The sequence below is a fragment of the Charadrius vociferus genome, unplaced genomic scaffold (genome assembly GCF_000708025.1).
Source record: "Charadrius vociferus isolate BGI_N301 unplaced genomic scaffold, ASM70802v2 scaffold261, whole genome shotgun sequence".
Classification (NCBI taxonomy): domain Eukaryota; kingdom Metazoa; phylum Chordata; class Aves; order Charadriiformes; family Charadriidae; genus Charadrius; species Charadrius vociferus.
This window is the reverse complement of record NW_009646856.1, coordinates 2,237,170-2,254,902: the sequence shown is the minus strand read 5'-3', so window position 1 is coordinate 2,254,902 and position 17,733 is coordinate 2,237,170. Positions and strand designations below refer to the sequence as shown.

At 35.8% G+C, this 17,733-nt stretch overlaps 1 protein-coding gene across 2 annotated transcripts in view; it reads right to left on the bottom strand.

Annotated features, from left to right (window-relative positions):
- The window catches only part of EPRS (glutamyl-prolyl-tRNA synthetase), a 37,836-nt gene that overhangs the window by 2,395 nt on the left and 17,708 nt on the right, over positions 1–17,733 (bottom strand). The window contains exons 10-28 of one of the 2 annotated variants that reach the window (XM_009894307.1): positions 16,784–16,920; positions 15,870–16,077; positions 15,333–15,445; positions 14,600–14,717; positions 14,126–14,503; positions 13,027–13,248; positions 12,091–12,339; positions 11,048–11,278; positions 10,457–10,722; positions 9,125–9,176; positions 8,039–8,248; positions 7,812–7,884; positions 6,925–7,004; positions 6,483–6,584; positions 5,669–5,824; positions 5,350–5,547; positions 4,825–4,998; positions 2,632–2,792; positions 1,568–1,646 (exon numbers count right to left, since the gene is read on the bottom strand). In XM_009894307.1, the coding sequence (XP_009892609.1) occupies positions 1,568–1,646; positions 2,632–2,792; positions 4,825–4,998; positions 5,350–5,547; positions 5,669–5,824; positions 6,483–6,584; positions 6,925–7,004; positions 7,812–7,884; positions 8,039–8,248; positions 9,125–9,176; positions 10,457–10,722; positions 11,048–11,278; positions 12,091–12,339; positions 13,027–13,248; positions 14,126–14,503; positions 14,600–14,717; positions 15,333–15,445; positions 15,870–16,077; positions 16,784–16,920 (3,207 nt within the window). The remainder of the gene's footprint in view (positions 1–1,567; positions 1,647–2,631; positions 2,793–4,824; positions 4,999–5,349; positions 5,548–5,668; positions 5,825–6,482; positions 6,585–6,924; positions 7,005–7,811; positions 7,885–8,038; positions 8,249–9,124; positions 9,177–10,456; positions 10,723–11,047; positions 11,279–12,090; positions 12,340–13,026; positions 13,249–14,125; positions 14,504–14,599; positions 14,718–15,332; positions 15,446–15,869; positions 16,078–16,783; positions 16,921–17,733) is intronic. The other variant, XM_009894308.1, reaches the window with a different exon arrangement.

Sequence of the window (17,733 nt, the reverse complement as noted above, 5' to 3'; positions counted from 1 at the left end):
GACTTTTCATTTCAGTTTATTTTTACATACAAGTTTACTGCATCTTTTAAGTTTTTTTTAAGAGCTTATGTCTTCCTCAACTGTTTCTTTGTCTTGAAGTCAGTCAAGCATAGTTTCAGAGTGCTTGTTTAATTCAGAAGTGAAAGATATGTGACAGCACATCTTGAAATCATAATACACGAGAGCAGTAGTACTAGTTGAACATCTATGCAGAGCACAATTATTTGTTAAGCAAAGACTACAGACTTCTGGTTTTTAAATCTACCACCAGAATCAGATGCTTTAGAGACACTTGCACCAAAGAAATGATACTTTGCACTCAGTAGGAAGAGCCCAAAGCTATTTGGAAACAGCGTATTTCACACTTGTATTTAATTTTGCAGAGGAAAATAAGGCAGTACTACTATTATAGCACCTATGCATAGAACGTCTAAAAATTCTACATCCTCAACTTCATATGCGTGCTAAATCAGTCCCTCCTCTGAAGTTCATAATTATTCCTTTAAATCTTGTTATAAACTGAATTTAAGTGTAATAGAAATGCAAGAGAAGAGTGTGATGGAAGGTCAAGCCTGACCAAGAATAGCTTAAAGCTATTTTTGAAGTTAACAAAAGTACTATGAATTCTAGACACTTGTGCATTGTCCATCAGAAATTTTGAAATTTTCAGAGTAGACCTAATTGGCACACAAACCCCCGATCTCTCTTTATAAAATACACAACCTTAACAATTGATCCTGGGGATCCTACTACTTGAACACATTAACCTAAATACATGAACAATTTCACAACCTGAGATTCGTGGCAGAATTTCAGGGTTAAGAACTTCTGTCGGTGGATCTCTGAAAAAGAAGCAGCAGCTGAATTCTCTACTGAAGACTTAATCTCTCACCTAAAGGTCAAATACTTTGCCAGAACTTTAAAATTTTCACAGATCTCCAGATCAGTAGAGCTCAATTATCCACATTATGGGTTATTCTTACTATCAACCCAAGGAGGCTTCTGACTTGCAGTAATTCTCGATGAACCCAATGGCTTCTACTCAGGTCATAAATGAGAAACTTCTTTGACGTAAATAGCATGTACTTTAAACTCTTACTTGGACCCTATTACAAGATTTGACAAGTGTTTTTCACTGTTTGCATTAGAATAATGACAGTAAGTTCATCTTAATCTGAATATTTACATTAATCTCTCTGAAAAGCACTTCCTGATAAAAATGTAACACTTTAAATGCAAACTACCAAACTGCATCATTCTAAGTCCCTTCAAGACACCCTGTCACCTCTGGCATAGGACTAGATTTTGAATAGTCATAGCCTGAAACATCGTATTTAGTAAAAATAGTATTTTAGCAAAAGAAGAAAGCAACAAATTTTGGGAAAGCTAATTTATTGTTGTGCAGTTCTACACAGGAGAGGCTTCATCTGCTTGTGAGGAGAGACTTCCCTAAAAACCACAACAGTATTTATATATAAGCTTTAAAATTTCTAGCTCCTGATTATTTGTAAGGGACAGAAAGTGTGTGAAGGCTCTTATTGGGACAGAATGAAATAAATTTCTTTACCTTTCCTGAGTCAAGCTCTTTTTGAAAGTCCTCCATAGTATTGGCCACCACCATATGACTTTTTAGGTCCTCAGAAGCTCTAAGAAAAGGAGAAAAATATTCGGTCAGGGCAGATTTAGGCACATAACCTCACTGGCGAAACGAACTAGGTTTTCAGAGTCAGTCAAAACAAAAAATTACAAGAGAAGGTATATATTCATTCAAATCTTCTATCAGGTTATGTCTTTCTACCACTTTTTCCCCTCAGAGATAAAATTTTGATTAATTGTGGATGAGGTGTTCTCCAGGTTGCTGCACATTTCACCACATGAATTCACATTGCTGTGCATCAGTTCAACGCTGACCAGCTATAGATAGAAACAAGTAAGTACTATAGATGTAGATTTTTCTTTTTAAATTATGTTCTAAATCTAAATAGCAAAATGCTCTTTAACTAGGTAAAAATATTCTGCTTGTAAGCAACTTTGATCACCACAGAAGAAAGTAGGAAAACTCATCTGCCGTGGTGCTGGATCAGCATCCTGTTCTTTCTGTGTCCTTACAAACAACAATTTGCAATGAGACACATGCAAGGGATTTTGGCACATACAATAAATGCAAGTAACAGTTCCAAAAGCATTTGATTGCTTATAAGAAAACAATCCTATGAAAGTCAATAGGATATAGGGTATTAAAATACACTTCAGAACACAGAACTTCAACTACTGAAGTTTCTTGGACAACTTTCTATCTTTCAAAATTCCCTACCAAAAGCATTTTTCAGGAATAAATACTGTGCATTATTATCCCATGAACTATTTATGATGTATTTTTTTATTAATACTTCACATGATTTCATGGAAGCATTTTTTAAAATAAGTTCACAACTTCTAACATTCTCTTTCATAAGCAAAACAGGAAACTTCAATCACTGTATGTTTCATAGGCAGAAAAATGAAGTCACAAACAGAAAAATGGGCCTAACCTCCCCTTCTCTGCAGATGAACCAATAATGCGAGAAATTCTCCTGATAGGTAAAGTGCATCTGTGATTAGCACAGCCATTTACTGTACCTCTCAATTTACCTGTTGTAAAGGTTAGCATGGATCTCCTCCAAAATCTGCTTCAGTCTATCTTCTGCTTCATGTTCAGAAAAGGTCAGCTTCTGTCCTGTATCTCTTCTAACAGCTACAAACTGTTGGCTCTTCATGTCTCGTGGTCCCACTTCAACCCTGACTGGAACACCCTTCATTAAAAAAAGTTAGAAGTTATAATGAATAAATCGTTCTCAGAAAAGTTCATTTTTTCTCTATTTTTTTCTTTTTTGTTCTGAAGCCCAGCCTTAATATGGAATCACTTTACACATTTAAGTTTCTTTGAAAAAAATCAGCATATATTCCACTGCTTTTTATGCATTTCTGTCTTTCCCATCCACACTCTCTTCACTTGTGCATTACACCTTGTTCCAACTTTGCCTCACTAGCTTCTCTTAAGTATATCCCTAATATCAACATTAATTGCATAGAATATTTGACTGAATATAGAGTTGCTTTATTAATATAAAGCTTTTATGCTTCATAAACTTTGGTGATAAGAATTACGTAATTTCTCATCTCCCATACACCATCAGACAAAAAGAGTTTCCATTTTAGTAGTCAGTTAGGAGTCTACTGACTCTAACTTATTTCCTCTACATCCTGCTAACATGTACCCCAAGCTGCACACATTCTTTCACAGGAAATTAAGAGAGTAATTACAAATGCATTTTGGTGGGTGGTTTTGTTTGTTTGTTTGTTTTTCCCAAGGGAAATCTAATCAATCAGTAAGGTAAAAACCTAAAACCTATAAACATTCTACAGTGTTCAACAGGTGAACAGGAGAATCAAAGACATTAACTCAAGCTTCCCACACATTTTGTGCTCTGGAATCTCTTCAAGTTCACAGCTCCCAAATGATTCCCTATACCTCCACCCACTCTTTATGCTAAAAAGATGAATAATATAGTAAAATCTCTCTGAAGGGTGAAATATCTACTCCTACTGCAAAGCTACATTGAAAGCTATTCAAAACTGTTATTAACAAGGGATTTAAACTGAACTTTCTAGTTTATGACATACAAAAAAGCCGCCTCCATAATTAAAACTCTGTCGAAATTATCTAGTATTTCTAATTGTAATACTACTTTCCAGTGAAAGAAATATGCCTAATGGTCATGTAGGAAGACTTCCTAAGAAAGAACAACGGAACTAATACCAGACATTATAAAACAAGTACCAATGACTTGGCTTTTTTTGGAGATAACATCAGAAAACTGCTAAGCTGAAAAGTACATAAGGAAAATACTTTCCAGTTCATTCTTTGTACTTCTTACGCCAGTACCCTTGTATTTTTTACCTTATGAAATTCCTTATCAGTAGTCAATAAAATGAGTACACTTTGTCTGCAATTAGCCTGAAGATGCAGTTTACCTATTATGCACGTTAGTAGATTTTATAAAAAACACCAAGTTTGCCCCATTGCTGTGCCTCCTTGATAAACCTAATTTTATTTAAAGTCTCCCAACACGGATTCATATTATTAGAGCTCCATTTAAAAAAAAAATAAGGTTACACAAAGGGAAGAGAACTTAGACACAATGGGAACTTTCAGTAACTCAGGGAGCTTCTATCATCTTACACTGAAGATTAACATATTGAAACTAATTTCAAATTCAGAACAAAAATATGATCCCATAACATCACTCAATACATTATTCAATTTCTAATTACCATTGTTTCATTCTGCTCACTATTTTTGTTTTACAAAAGCCTCTTATGTATGATGAAGCAGAACTGTTCCTCTCAACTACTATATAAGGGGAACATGGTAATTTTGGAGGAAAAAAAAAAAATCGCTTCCTTCTTTGTTGACACTGTACAGGTTTGTCTTCCCTGTTCCACTGTGAGCAAAAAAGGCACTGTTGTGACCCCGGAGACACTTAAGTATTAGCACAGATTTTTAAACATTCAAGTAATTTGTACTATTAATTTCATTTTCTAGGTATATAAAGTGGAGACTTGGAAGTTGAAAAATTGCTAATGACACGCAAATTCTAGCAAACAGAGCAAGTCTCAGAAAACATCTTTTCTTCATTTATTAATGAAAGCTATCACTGATTATCAGGCAGCCATTCTTCATTTAGAGAAAATACCTGCCTTCAGAATACAATGCACACATAACATGCCTCATACATAGCCTCCACATATAAGCTTCAAAATACCTCCTGGAAAGAGACGTACCTTAAGTTCCCAGTGGTTGAACTTCCAACCGGGTGAATAGTTGTCTCTTAAATCAGCCCGTACACGGATATTAACACTAAGTAGCCTATTACGATACTCGTTACATTTCTTCAATAAAGCCTCTTTGTCCTCTTCAGAAAGGGAATTTGTGATACCACAGGGAATAATTACAACCTGCAATAAAACATGACATGTACTTTACATTATAAAAAAAGATTAGCTCCTAGTTATTATAAAAACTTAAAAACAATATTGTGGCCCTATATCCCAGGAATATCTTTCAAGTTCTCAGAAGGCTACATTTCCCTTTTCATCCAAATGGTACAGATAAAATAATTTTAAATGGACAGACTATTAAAAGAGAGCTTATCCACCACAAGTACCCTAATGATTTGTATTAACTTTATATAGCATGCTGTGTAATTACAACAGCTCCTATCCTATGTTAAGTCTTCCAGGTGCCTGATGTGAAATGCTCAAGACAGGAAAGGAAATAAAATGGTAGTTTAAGACATTTTTACACACCTGAACACAGGCTACTCGAGGTGGGAGCACCAATCCCATGTTATCTCCATGAATCATAGTCATTACGCCAATAGTTCGCGTTGTAATGCCCCAGGAATTCTGATAAGCAAACTGTTTTTCTCCCGGTTTCTTGGGATCTTCAAATACAATTTCAAACATCTTTGAGAAATTCTGCCCTAGATGATGTGATGTTGCTCCCTGAAATAGTTGCACACAGAAAATTCTACTCAGTAGATAGTTAAGTCTATCAAGCATCAGTTTAAGGCTTTTCTCTTACTGTTTTTACTGAAAAAAAAATATTTTTCTAATAGATAAATACCTGGATAGCTCTTCCACTGGCAGATATAAATGCCTCTACAGTGGTTGTATAATCACCCCCAGCGAATTTCTCCTTCTCTGTCTTCCTTCCTTTCACAACAGGTATTGCTAGGAGATCTTCATACACTTGAGCATACAGATCAAGTATCTGCATCACCTGTCATGAACACATTGTCTTAAGAATTCGTCAGCATTTTGTATTTGTTAAATCATGAAATATTTTTATATGTCAGTCTAAAAATGTTAAAAAATTAACATTTTCTCAAAACTGTGATTAAAAAAATAAGATTTCTTCAATTGCTTTAAAGTTTGACTTGTTATTTCCTATGAATCAAATAGGAACAACTAAAAACCATGACAGAAAAAACAAGAAGAGTCACTGCAGAAACCTAGCTTCCACCTAGAAGTCTGAATATCTGCCTAGTAAATAAAGATATGCCATGATACTCAATAGAACATCTGTCTTTCGGGCAAAGGAAGTGAAAAATTCCTAGCTGTTAACATGTGAATGCATGATTTAGATTTTTAAGGAAAATGGATTTTTTTTAAAGAATTTTTAAGGAACATAATTTTTAAGGAAAGCATTCTTTATATATCACATTTTTCAAACTCCCCATATTGTTTGAAGAGACTAAAGCCTCAGACATGGGTTACATCTGTGGAAAAAAATGCGTTCTAGTACACCTGGCATTTTTCATAAGGGCTCCCGAACAAAAGGAGGACTTCTATGAGGTCCTAGTAAAAAGATTTGTTTGTGTTGCTATGGAGCAAAGTAACTTTCTGAAAGCAAAAGCATCAGCGCGTTTGCTTTTTACCTCCTCTGCTGCTTCTTCATACGTTGCAAATGCTGTGTGACCCTCTTGCCAAAGGAACTCACGAGTGCGAAGGAAAGGTTGAGGATGTTTGAACTCCCAACGCTGGGGGCAGGGGAGTAAAAAAATTGAACAGTGTGATTAACACTGAAGTGTCAAACTATTGTTAAAAATGCTGTTTATAAATAAGTATTAGAAAATTCTGAATAAAGATAAAAAGTCAACTATTTACAGATTTCTACTTAAACAATATAATCAACAATATACACTGATAAAGTATGTTTTATTAAAAACAGTGAGAAAAACAAATCACATAAACTTCATTCATACTATTGCCATGAAATACGCACTGTGATCAGTATCATCATGCCATGTCCACATAAAATAATTGTCCTATACTGCACTTATGATACAATAGTTACTGAGAAATCGTGTACAGACATACCACAACATTGCACCACTGATTAAGCTTGATAGGAAGATCCCTGTGTGACTGCACCCACTTTGCATAGGCAGGATACATGACTGTAAAAAGAAAGTAGCTTTGGGTCTCTGCACGATACAGGCAGTTTATGCCAAACCTTTCTTTTTGCTACATATAAGCTTAACATTCTCTGCTGTGAGAACTATGCTTTTATGTTCAATTCTCTTTGAAAGACATTTTTTGTCTTAACACATAATATTTTGCCTGAAAGGAGTACTTTCGCTTTGTCCTGTGTCTCTGCGAAATAGCTTGCTTACTGCTGGTCAAAGTACAATCCAAAGCTTAATATCTAATGACACTATGTTTGAGTCACTGGCTTAAAAATATGTATTTACATTTGGGTTCACAAATAGAAAATTCACTGGCCTCAAGGTTTCAGAATGCTATACCATACCTGATTCAATTAAAAACTCATCCAGCCTTAGGCCTTAAAATGTTTGCTTCAATTACTCAGAGGAAATTTTAGTAAAAGCTAGTTTCACAACTATAGTAAAAGTATATGCAAAACTGAAGTGAATTATGAGATGAAGAAATTTTCTTATAAACAATATAAAGAAATCCAACCAAATGTATTTTTCAGTCAAAGCAAGTCAGTCTTCAGGATATTAATGGAAACATTCCTAGAGTGTAGGAATTTCCTACACATTTCCTAGAAAAGTCCACTTAAGGGAACCTATAGTGTTGTGACATTAGCTATAAGCAGTGGCAAATTTAGGAAATTTTGGTAAGGAGTTATAGAAAACATTCTTAAAAATGAGTTTCACTTTTCAAAAGGGATTCTTGCCTATCAGCTACACTATACCTGTAACTGTTTTCTTTACAGCCAAGCTGCATGAAAAAATGTCTACCTGTTTCACTTGTGGGACGTACAGCAATTGGTTCAGCCAGATCTGTTTTCCCAGATCTTGTGACCCAAGCAACCTAAAGGAAGGAAAAAGAAAAAAAGAGGGGAAAAAAAAAATCAAACAAAACAAGTTTGGAAAAAAACCCCACCCCACCATACTTTCACACACAGCTGCAGAATAAGTGCTTGGGTTTTCTTGCACTCAGATTAAAACAAAGTTTTGCAGTGTACCTCAGGAGCAAAGTCAGCAATATGAGTCTTCTCTTTCTCTAGGGCTGCCTGGGACACAAACATAGGGAAGTAACAGTTTTCCACTCCAAGCTTCTTGATCTCGGCATCGAAGAAGTTCTTGATAGCTTCCCAAATAGAATAAGCCCAAGGACGAAGAACATAACAGCCACTCACATCATAGTATTCAATCATCTCTGATTTTGTGATCACCTTTCAAAAGATTATTTAGATACTGAAGTTTCAATTTCATACACAAAGAACATTCAATAATTCAAGTGTGCGGCATGCAATTAAAGAAAAGTCTCCTATTTAAAAGTCTTTGTGCTAAAAAAGTTAGCAAAGATATACTTTGAGATTGCTTTTGTTACCTATAATTAGAGAAAGTTAAGCAGGAGCTCCAAGTTTAATAATAGATCTGAATAAAGTAAATACTTAACTAAAACTGAATTTCATTAATTCAACAAAATACAGCAGCTAATTCGCAAGAAGCAACAAGCTGCACTTTTGTAAGAGATGTCTCTAGCTCATCTCAGAAAAGATTTTTATTCCTTAGGGTATAGACAAAAATTATACTAGTGAGAGGCAATGGACACCACTGATACCTATTTAAAATCTTTCATAACGAGGCTAATCTAAACTAATCATCTCTATTCTGGTTGTTTTGAACCTCCTAAGCCAGCCAAATCATTCAGTATCAACAGATACTAACTTTTGGTAGACACCAACTTGAGGTGAAATAAAACTCACAAGCCTGTGAAATTCCTATTACTTCACTAAAGTTGTGCACTCTTAATGAAAGAGGAATTCATACATGAATTAAGAAAATCATATATATATGTATGTATGGGGGGAGGGGCGAAATGGTGATGCTCATCTTTTTTACAGTTTCCTAAATTTATTCAGCTCTTCAATGCAGGCAGTTCTACTTAAGACCATGATAGCAATGTAAGAAATAGAAAAGAGCAAGTACTTTGCTTTGTATTTAAAACAAACATACATAAATACAAGATAAGATATAAATCCAAAACAAATCTTGATTTATAAGAGAATGAAATAATTCTTCAATTCAAACTGATGTGCACTTACCTGAGAGAACCAGTCTGCAAGATTTTCTTCTTTTTTAGCTTCTAGACCCAGCCTACGGTATTAAGAGAAGAACCTGATTTGTGCTGTACAGCATTTAGCAGTGAAATTTATCCTAATATTTTTCCTTTTTTTTTTTTTTCTGGGCGGCAGGCACAGAAAAAGAGAGGCTTGGAACAGAGCATCTTAATTTTACTTCATAAAGATAACTTTTCCCATGTTTTTTTTCTGACAGTTCAGTATGTATTGGCTAGTACAAATTGCTAGTATTTCCTTACCTTGGCTAACAAGAGTATTTCATAAAAACAGGTCCACTTCTTTTCTACTGTTTGAACCCTTCTAATTCTCACCATGGTTACACCAAAGAACCTCATAATGATGCATTAAAAAAACCAAGAACCTCCAATAAAAACCTAAGATTAATCAGACCTGTGTGTAAGCTGGTTTACTCTGTTAAAAATTTCTTACCTTGACAGTCACTACAATTTCAGGAAACATATGCAACTTGACTTCACCATTCATGTGAATGTCAGTCACACTGTTTGAGACAGAAAACTGACTCTCCCATTAAAATAAAGATAACCAGTAAAACTACAAGATCCTAAAGAAGGCTAAACTCACCAGACTCAAATAACAGTACACAAAAGTAAAGTTTTTATATGTCTACAAACAGAGAAGTTCTAGGGGTGAAAAATGCATTTTTCTGGCATAATTTCTGCACAAAATAACCACATCTCTGTCTCTAATATGTGATTTATGTATCTGTAACAGGAAATAAACAATACAGTATAACACACGCTGTGGAAAGATTTCTAAACTTTCAGGGTGGGAGCAGAAGAGGGGATGCACAGCAGTCATCACTGGAGAGTTCCACCATCAACAATAGCAGTGCCTTGCTCTGAATCGGGCTACATACTTCTCATGGTACTTGCAGCAAATATTTTGTAAACCATGGTACTATGAAATACATGTGAGGTTGTGTTTTTAACCTCCAGGTTTATGCTGGGCAAGATAGAACAGCACATTTGCAGAAGCAAATAATGAAGCACAGCGAGTTCTCAATAACTGTAATAGTACCCCCAGTAACAGAGCGTGCACACTGCTTCATGCTTTCTACAGGCTAGGCAGAATTTTCCTCAGTAGGATGCTGAGGTACAATTGACATTAAATTAACTTTGGTAACTTGCTTTTGGCTTAATCCTAAATATGAAAATGAACAGTTATTTTGCAAATAACCACACTTTCAAGTGAAATGAGACACCTGTAAAACTCTAAATCTGAATAGAAGTAAACAGTTGAGGTTTCTAACAAATAAATTAAATTTCACATCTTTACCTGGTTTGTTTCTTAGGGCCTTGACCCTCTCCTGATCCATTTGAGGAGAGCTCATTACCACTCTGTCCTTGCAAAGGTTCTTTTTTTGGGCCATCATTTTGCTTCTGTTGCTTACTCTGCTTTTCAGACTTGTTGTCTTTCTCTTTCTTCTTCTTGTCTTTGTCATCAGCACCACTAGCAGAAACTGGTTTATAGTCCACTCCTGCAACAGACTTATACTGGGCCTTCAATTGAAGAAGTTCCTTAACAGCTGCATCTATCTTTTCCTTGAAGGAAAAAAAAAAAAATTATACAGAAATCACAGGAATAAACTGGCTCTATCAAAAAAGTAAAATGGATCTATGTATTGCATTGTGGACATCCATACAGTGTTGGGGGAAAAGTCTGCAAAGACTAATACTTAATTTAAACGTGTTAACATTAAGGACCATATCTGACAAGAATAATTCTAAAAGTAAATTTCAGATCTCAGAATTCAAATGCTGCCTATTCTAAATGTACATTTCTAATTCCCATAATCACAAAGAATTTAAAATAGATTTTTAGATTTAAATACATATATTACATTTTTATATTACAGTATGTTTTTACCTTTTCTGCTTTGTCTGCTTTTAATTTCCTAACTTCCTCTCCTTGAAGAGCTACTTTGCTAAACAGGGCTTTAGCTTCAGGCGTGTCTGGACCAGTGGGTACTGTGTTTGATGCTTGAGGCAAAGCACCTTGAGCTACTGGTGGATGTCCTGGCTTGTAGTCCTGCCCAGTCTTTTCCTTGTAGTCAGCTTTTAGAGAAAGAAGGAGTTTTACTGCTTCATCTATTTCATCCTATATGGAGGACAAATAGCAAGATGTACTGATGAGAATTAAAGAGAGAACTGACAAGAAACATTGATTTTCAGGTGAAGAAAACAAAATTTCCAGCTAGCAATAAACAGTGCTTCATAACTAGAGGAGGACTCAAGTAATAGCTGTTCCCCAAGCAACAGGACTATGTTTTGAGAGCTGTCACATTATACCAGAATGTTCCCTGGCCCACCTGGCCAGCTACAACCTCTTAATTGCAGCAGAATCTACACTGAAACATACAATAAACTTTTTTTAAAAAAAAAAAAAAAAAAAAAAGCAATAAAAATAACCCAACACCAAAAGCAATTCTGCAAGGTAGAAATATAGGTGGAAAAAACCAGCAGCTCCTGAAAACATATAGGTTTGTCTCGTTTTCTTTTCCACAACTGTCACTGAATTTGTCAAGTTTTGACAAGCCTTGCTATTGTTGCAGTACACTAGATACTTTTATCTTCAGTTGTCCCAAATACAGCAAGAAAAAGTAACATACATTAAAAACTCCTGTAGGTTTAAGATCTGCCATGCTTGTGCCTATTCATCTAGATGCGAGAGGTTAAGTTTGACTTCCTACACCAGCAGAATTTAGAATTTATATCTCAGAGTCAAGAAAGTATCCAGCATCAGAGTAGCCTTGTGTGGCATTATCAGAACATGCAAGTTTGATGGCTAAGCTATGACCCAGACATAAGGGAATTTAGTATGCTGTTTGATCATTACTTGGTGAAAGATTTCCCCCCAGTGGCAAGACACGGTAAGAATTACAATTGCTTACGCTCTGTTTACTATTATACCTTAGAAGCTTTCTCTGCTTTGAGTCTGCGTACCAGTTCCCCTTGTTCAGCTACATTATCATAAAGTGCTTTGCCATCCACTAAGCTACAGGATGCCAAGTTACTGCAGCATACAGAAGATGGAAGTGTAGTAGAAGGTATACAAGGAGGAGCTGAAGGTGGATTTCCAGGCTTGTACTCTTGACCTGTCTTTTGTTTATATTCTGCTTTTAGATTTAAAAGAATTTTCACAGCCTCATCTATTTGTTCCTGAAGCAAGAAAGGAAAAACAGCAGTTGCAGATAAAGATAGAAACAACAGAGATTCAACACAATAGCTGAGATAACATAACCTTTACTAGAACAGCACTAACATAGCTGTTGTAATACAACTTCTAGAGCTAACTTGTTAGTATAAGTTGTCATTACTGAGTTCTGTGGTAAAAGTTTTTAGCCACAATACCTGTGAGCAGCACATCAAAGCACCTAATCAGGCAGTATATGTAAGGGTTGACTTCTATGCCATGAAAACTTTCCCTTTAGGCAGCTTAGTTCCCCTGCAGTTACAGCAGTCCATGACTTTGTACAATGGAGAATGTGAGCAAATACTCAGACTCTGAATAAAGAATGGTTCCCTGACCACTATCAATTTACTACCATATTTATTACTGCTAGTTTAGCTTTCAAGTTACAGCCTTTCTTTCAAGTTACTGCCTATATTCTGCTTCATTGTCTTGTATCACTAAAAAAATAACTAATTTATTTTTCCGGTTCTCCATGCACTATCACAGAACTCATGAAATCAGCCATATCAGCTTAAGAGAATTTAGGAAAATGCTTCATAGAATTCGAAAGTACTTTCTTATATTTTGTTTCTCAAGTTTCACAAAACCTGTAATTAGGTTTTTGCCTAAACTGAAAATATTGTTCCACCCAGAAGTATTCACTGCTATTACACCTTTGAGGCTTTCTCCGATTTAAGTTTGCGGACCACTTCGCCTTGTTCAGCTACTTTGCTGTATAGAGATTTGCTGTCTACTGGACATGTGGATGGAAGAGTAGAAACAGAAGACTGAGGTGGGACCACAGGAGGGCTTCCAGGTTTGTACTCCTGGCCTGTCTGTTGTTTATATTCTGCCTTTAGGGATAAAAGGACTTCCACAGCAGCACCTATCTCATCCTGAAAGAGAAAGGAAAGGGCAGAAAGAGGGAGAACAAAGATATAAAGACATAAGACTCTCAAGTGCACCTTTTGTGCATACTTTTATGAAAAGACCTGCAGTTTATGCACATCAATTCCATTTTCTTAACTATTTAGTAGAGTTGTTGAGAGAAGTTTTCTCCACTAGTTTCCTACTTTAACAAAGTAACTCCTAATAGTCCTAAATAAAATTCTAACAAATTATTTAGTTCTTCCCATTTATTTAGACTTTATGGTGCCACCAAGACACTACTATGAACAGCATTTAACCACCAGACAAAGTGTGTTATTTCCCATCTTTTCCTGCTCTGCCTTAGAAGGAAAACAGCTACTAGTAACTCTGTTTTTTCTATGCTCAGCTCCAGCCAACAAGAGGTTTCAAAAATATCTGTAGTATCTGGATGTTTACTTTCTTTTTTCCTTCCTGCATTTCGTTTTGTTTGGTTTTGGTTTTTTTTGTTTTAAAGTCTAAATAGCAGCAAGTCAATCCCATGAAGTCACGTAATTTGACCATATTTAGTTGAATAAATAAATACTGCAGGACTCTTCAACCCCAAGAACAAGATTTCGATACTTAATCAACTCATGCTGTAGGGTGAATCCTGTCCACATTTCAGAATAGCAGTCTAAGAAATATAGCAATTTACTCGCATCTCTATGAATATTAACACAATCTTTGTCATAAATATCTAGCTAAAAGATAAGTATTGGAAAACACAAGTCTTGACAGAACAGAGCCCAGTCCAAATGATGATCACTATGAAAACATGGATCCATAAGCGCCCATTCACCTCCACAGACAGAGGACAATGGGCTATGCAAACCCAAACAAACAAATATTAGTTTAATCAGCCACCTTAGGTGCTTTCTCAGCTTTCAGTTTGCGGACCACTTCTCCTTGCTCTGCTACTTTATTGTACAGAGCTTTGCTGTCCACAGTACCAGAGGTCCCAAGTTTTGAAGACACAGACTGTTCAGTTACAGATACTGGAGGATTTCCAGGCTTATACTCCTGGCCCGTCTTCTCTTTGTATTCTGCTTTCAAGGCCAGCAACTGTTTCACAGCTTTATCAATATCTTCCTTCGTTGCCTTCTTAGCTTTCAAGTCACGAACTATATCACCCTGTGCAGCCACCCTGTTGTAAATGACCAGGTGACCTTCTGATACAGTACAGGTTGGAGTAGAGGTATCAGCAACAAGTGGAGCAGATTTTCCTTTTACAGCTGAAGTAGCCTTAAAAAACAAACAAACAAAAAAAAGCCAAGTATTCAGCATGGTAATCTTGTACAGTAATACATTTCATGCCACTGTTCTAAAACACAAGTTTACCTCTTTCTTTGCAGTTTCAGCTTTGGTCTTCTCTTTCGACCCAGACGTTGGCATTTCCTTAGTGTGTCCATCAGGGATGTAAATCAAAATGCACGGGGCATCTTTACAGCTGTAAGGACTATAAAAGGATTTATACAAAACACAATAATAAAGGAAATACAAGACACATATGAAACATTTAGTGAAACAAACGTTCTACTTTTTCTACAAGATGCTCTGGCACAACTGCAAGTTTCTCTTTGTACAAAAGTGTAGTTACCCAAATTTACATAATTGGGGATCTGCATTGATTCCTGTTATAGACAAGTTTTCTTTATGTTATAATATTATGCTGAAATGCAGTGTAATTTAGATGTTTGGTACCTTGCTTAAGAACTGTTACAATTAAATAGTATGTTCAGTAGTAGTATTGCGCAAATGCCTGTTTTATTCCCTAACACTGTTCTTTAATTTAAATACTTAGAATCACAAGGAAACCATATCTTTACTAAGTCCAACTTAGTTGAGGTGCACCAAAACTCCCATGTGCTTGGTTTAGACAGTTTGAAGAGGTAGGAACGTACAAGCTAAAAGCCATGCCAGTCCACAGAAGTATTCCACAGAGAGATCGTGGCAAAGGGGAAAATATTTGCAGGCAACATTACTCTTGCCAATGCATGTGTGAAAACATTAAAATGCAGCAGGCTAAAGCAAATTCTGTGAAGTCTGCTTAGGCCATTGTTAGGTAGCTTACCTCACTGGCTCATAGGGCTGATCACAAATAAAGAATCCTCTCCTTTGAAGTTGTATGATGTCCCCCTTTTTTAACTCCTTAAGGCAAGGATCACCTAACATCAGTTCTTCTTGCTGTAAGCGTTAAAAGAAATCAGTCCAAATTTAACAAGAAATACTAAGAAATACAGTAGAGCTGTAGAAGGATAATGATGCTTTTCTGATTTTGGAAGTGCTGAAATGTTAGTTAATTCCAGGGGCAGCAGAACAAGTACTAGCAAAAAGATGCCACATCATAATGCATTTTGCCGAAAACTCAAAATATTGCTCTCAGATGTATAAAAGCCAGGCAACGTCTGAGAAAAAACGAGTCATATTTTAATTTTGAAGTTATGAGAGGTTAAATGGAGACATGGAAACTAGATACACCAGCACATGATTTACTTGTTTGACCAATGAAATCTTTAAATTAAAAAAAGAGTAACTAGAAATAGTGATGGCAAAAAAACCCCACAAACATTAAGCTTTGTGGAATAAAGGGGACAAAAAGATACCTTACCTTACTATTTCGGTTGATATATTGCTTGAAATCTTCATCTTTACCTAGAACTGGCTTAGTGATCAGATGTTCATAATTGACACAGACAGTTGGGATGAGTGGTGCATGTGGAGTTTCTGCTAACCAAGTGATTTTAGTTGTTTTTTTGAAGTCCTTATTGTCCAAGTTCAACTTGGCATCGATGGACACAATTTTTCCACTTGAATTTCTACAGGAAAACAGAAATGTTAAGAGTAAAGCTTAAATGATTAGTTCTCATTTGATACTACGGACCATCAATAGATTCACTGAAACAAGCGTTCAGAGTTCATTTTTGAAGTGTGGGAGACATAGGAAATGAAAGAGCATATCCACTCCTGTATATTCAACCCCTGTTGAAGTTCTCCTTTGATTTGGATTTCTTAAAAGAACATGAGAAAAAAAAATTGCTACTTATTAATGTTCTCTATCCCAGCTCACCCCATTCTGCCACTGTCTCAACACAACCATTTCAAAGATATTATGATGACATTAATGGTCTCCTTCCCCACCTCAACAGTTCTGCAACTGAAACTGTGATAGGTTTAAGTTTTTAGTATGCAAAAGCAGTATTCATTACAGGGTGAAAGTTGCTAAAATTCCAGGTGGTTTCACAGTGGAAATATTACCACAGAACCATGGAAAACACTGGATGAGAGGGACATGCAGTATCAAGACTGACTGGTGATTTCAGACCTGAATCTACAGTAAAAGATGCTCTATGCTAAAATGCAGATTTGTGGCATATTTCATAGTAGATATCTATATACAGAATCCTAGAACGGACATATAAGAACAACCATTAATATTTTACTGTTACAAGCTACCTATTAAAAGAAAAATTAACAAAAAGCTGAAAAGCAAAAATTAGTTTCATCTCCCAGTAAACAGGTTACCTGTTTAATTTGGTGATGATAATATTGCCCCAATTTATGAATGTAACCACCTCTCCCTCTGTCAGGGTCTCTGCATCTGCGCCCTCGATCAGGACTCTGGAGCCATACCATACAGGTTTCAACCCAACATCAGCATTCTGTAAATAATTATTTTAATTTCAAAGGAGAGATTGTTATTTTATAAGCTGACTAAAATTAATGCAGTGCCAAAACACTGCTTTTTGAATGATAGAAGACAGATGAAGATATAAGACGGACAATAACAGTATCACAAAGCTATAGTATTCTTCCACAACACTCTCAGGTTTCTCGTTCACAAGAGTTTCATGCATTCCTCTGACAGTACACTCAAAAAATCCTACCTTCTATAAAATGCCAGCTCCAACACAACTGATAGCATACCCCGTTTCCTTAAGGCCCATACATCTTTAAGATCTTACAGTTAAAACTAAGTAAGTTTTTCTCAAGTTTCCATTTTGCTATACAAATTCCCTTCAAAAAGAATTTCATAACTCTCATTTTTGTCTTTTTACATAGTTAATATGGAAATAAATATGGAGCTTCTTTTAAAGGCAGACAGCTGCGAGTTCAGACTTTCTCAAATGATTGGGAGTTTGAAATTTCTTTCTTCTGGTCAGTACTTACTTCATTACATACTGGAGGCAGCATTTTTAATATCAATGTTTTAATATGCTGGCTTGCATCTGACCAAACTTTAGACTTTTTGACTCTTAAAGAGTCACAATTCTCACTTGCATCTTCTCAAAACCTGTTTCTTTCTTTATCTGCCAAGGGGAAGAGGGCAAACCAGATGTCCACCTCTCAGTTACAAGAAATGGCTACAGGAACACTCAGAGCAACAAAATAAAAACAAATAAATGAAGAAAAACCTCAACAATATTCACTTGTTTCTCAGTATAAGTGTGATATCTAAGGGATGCTTTCAGTGA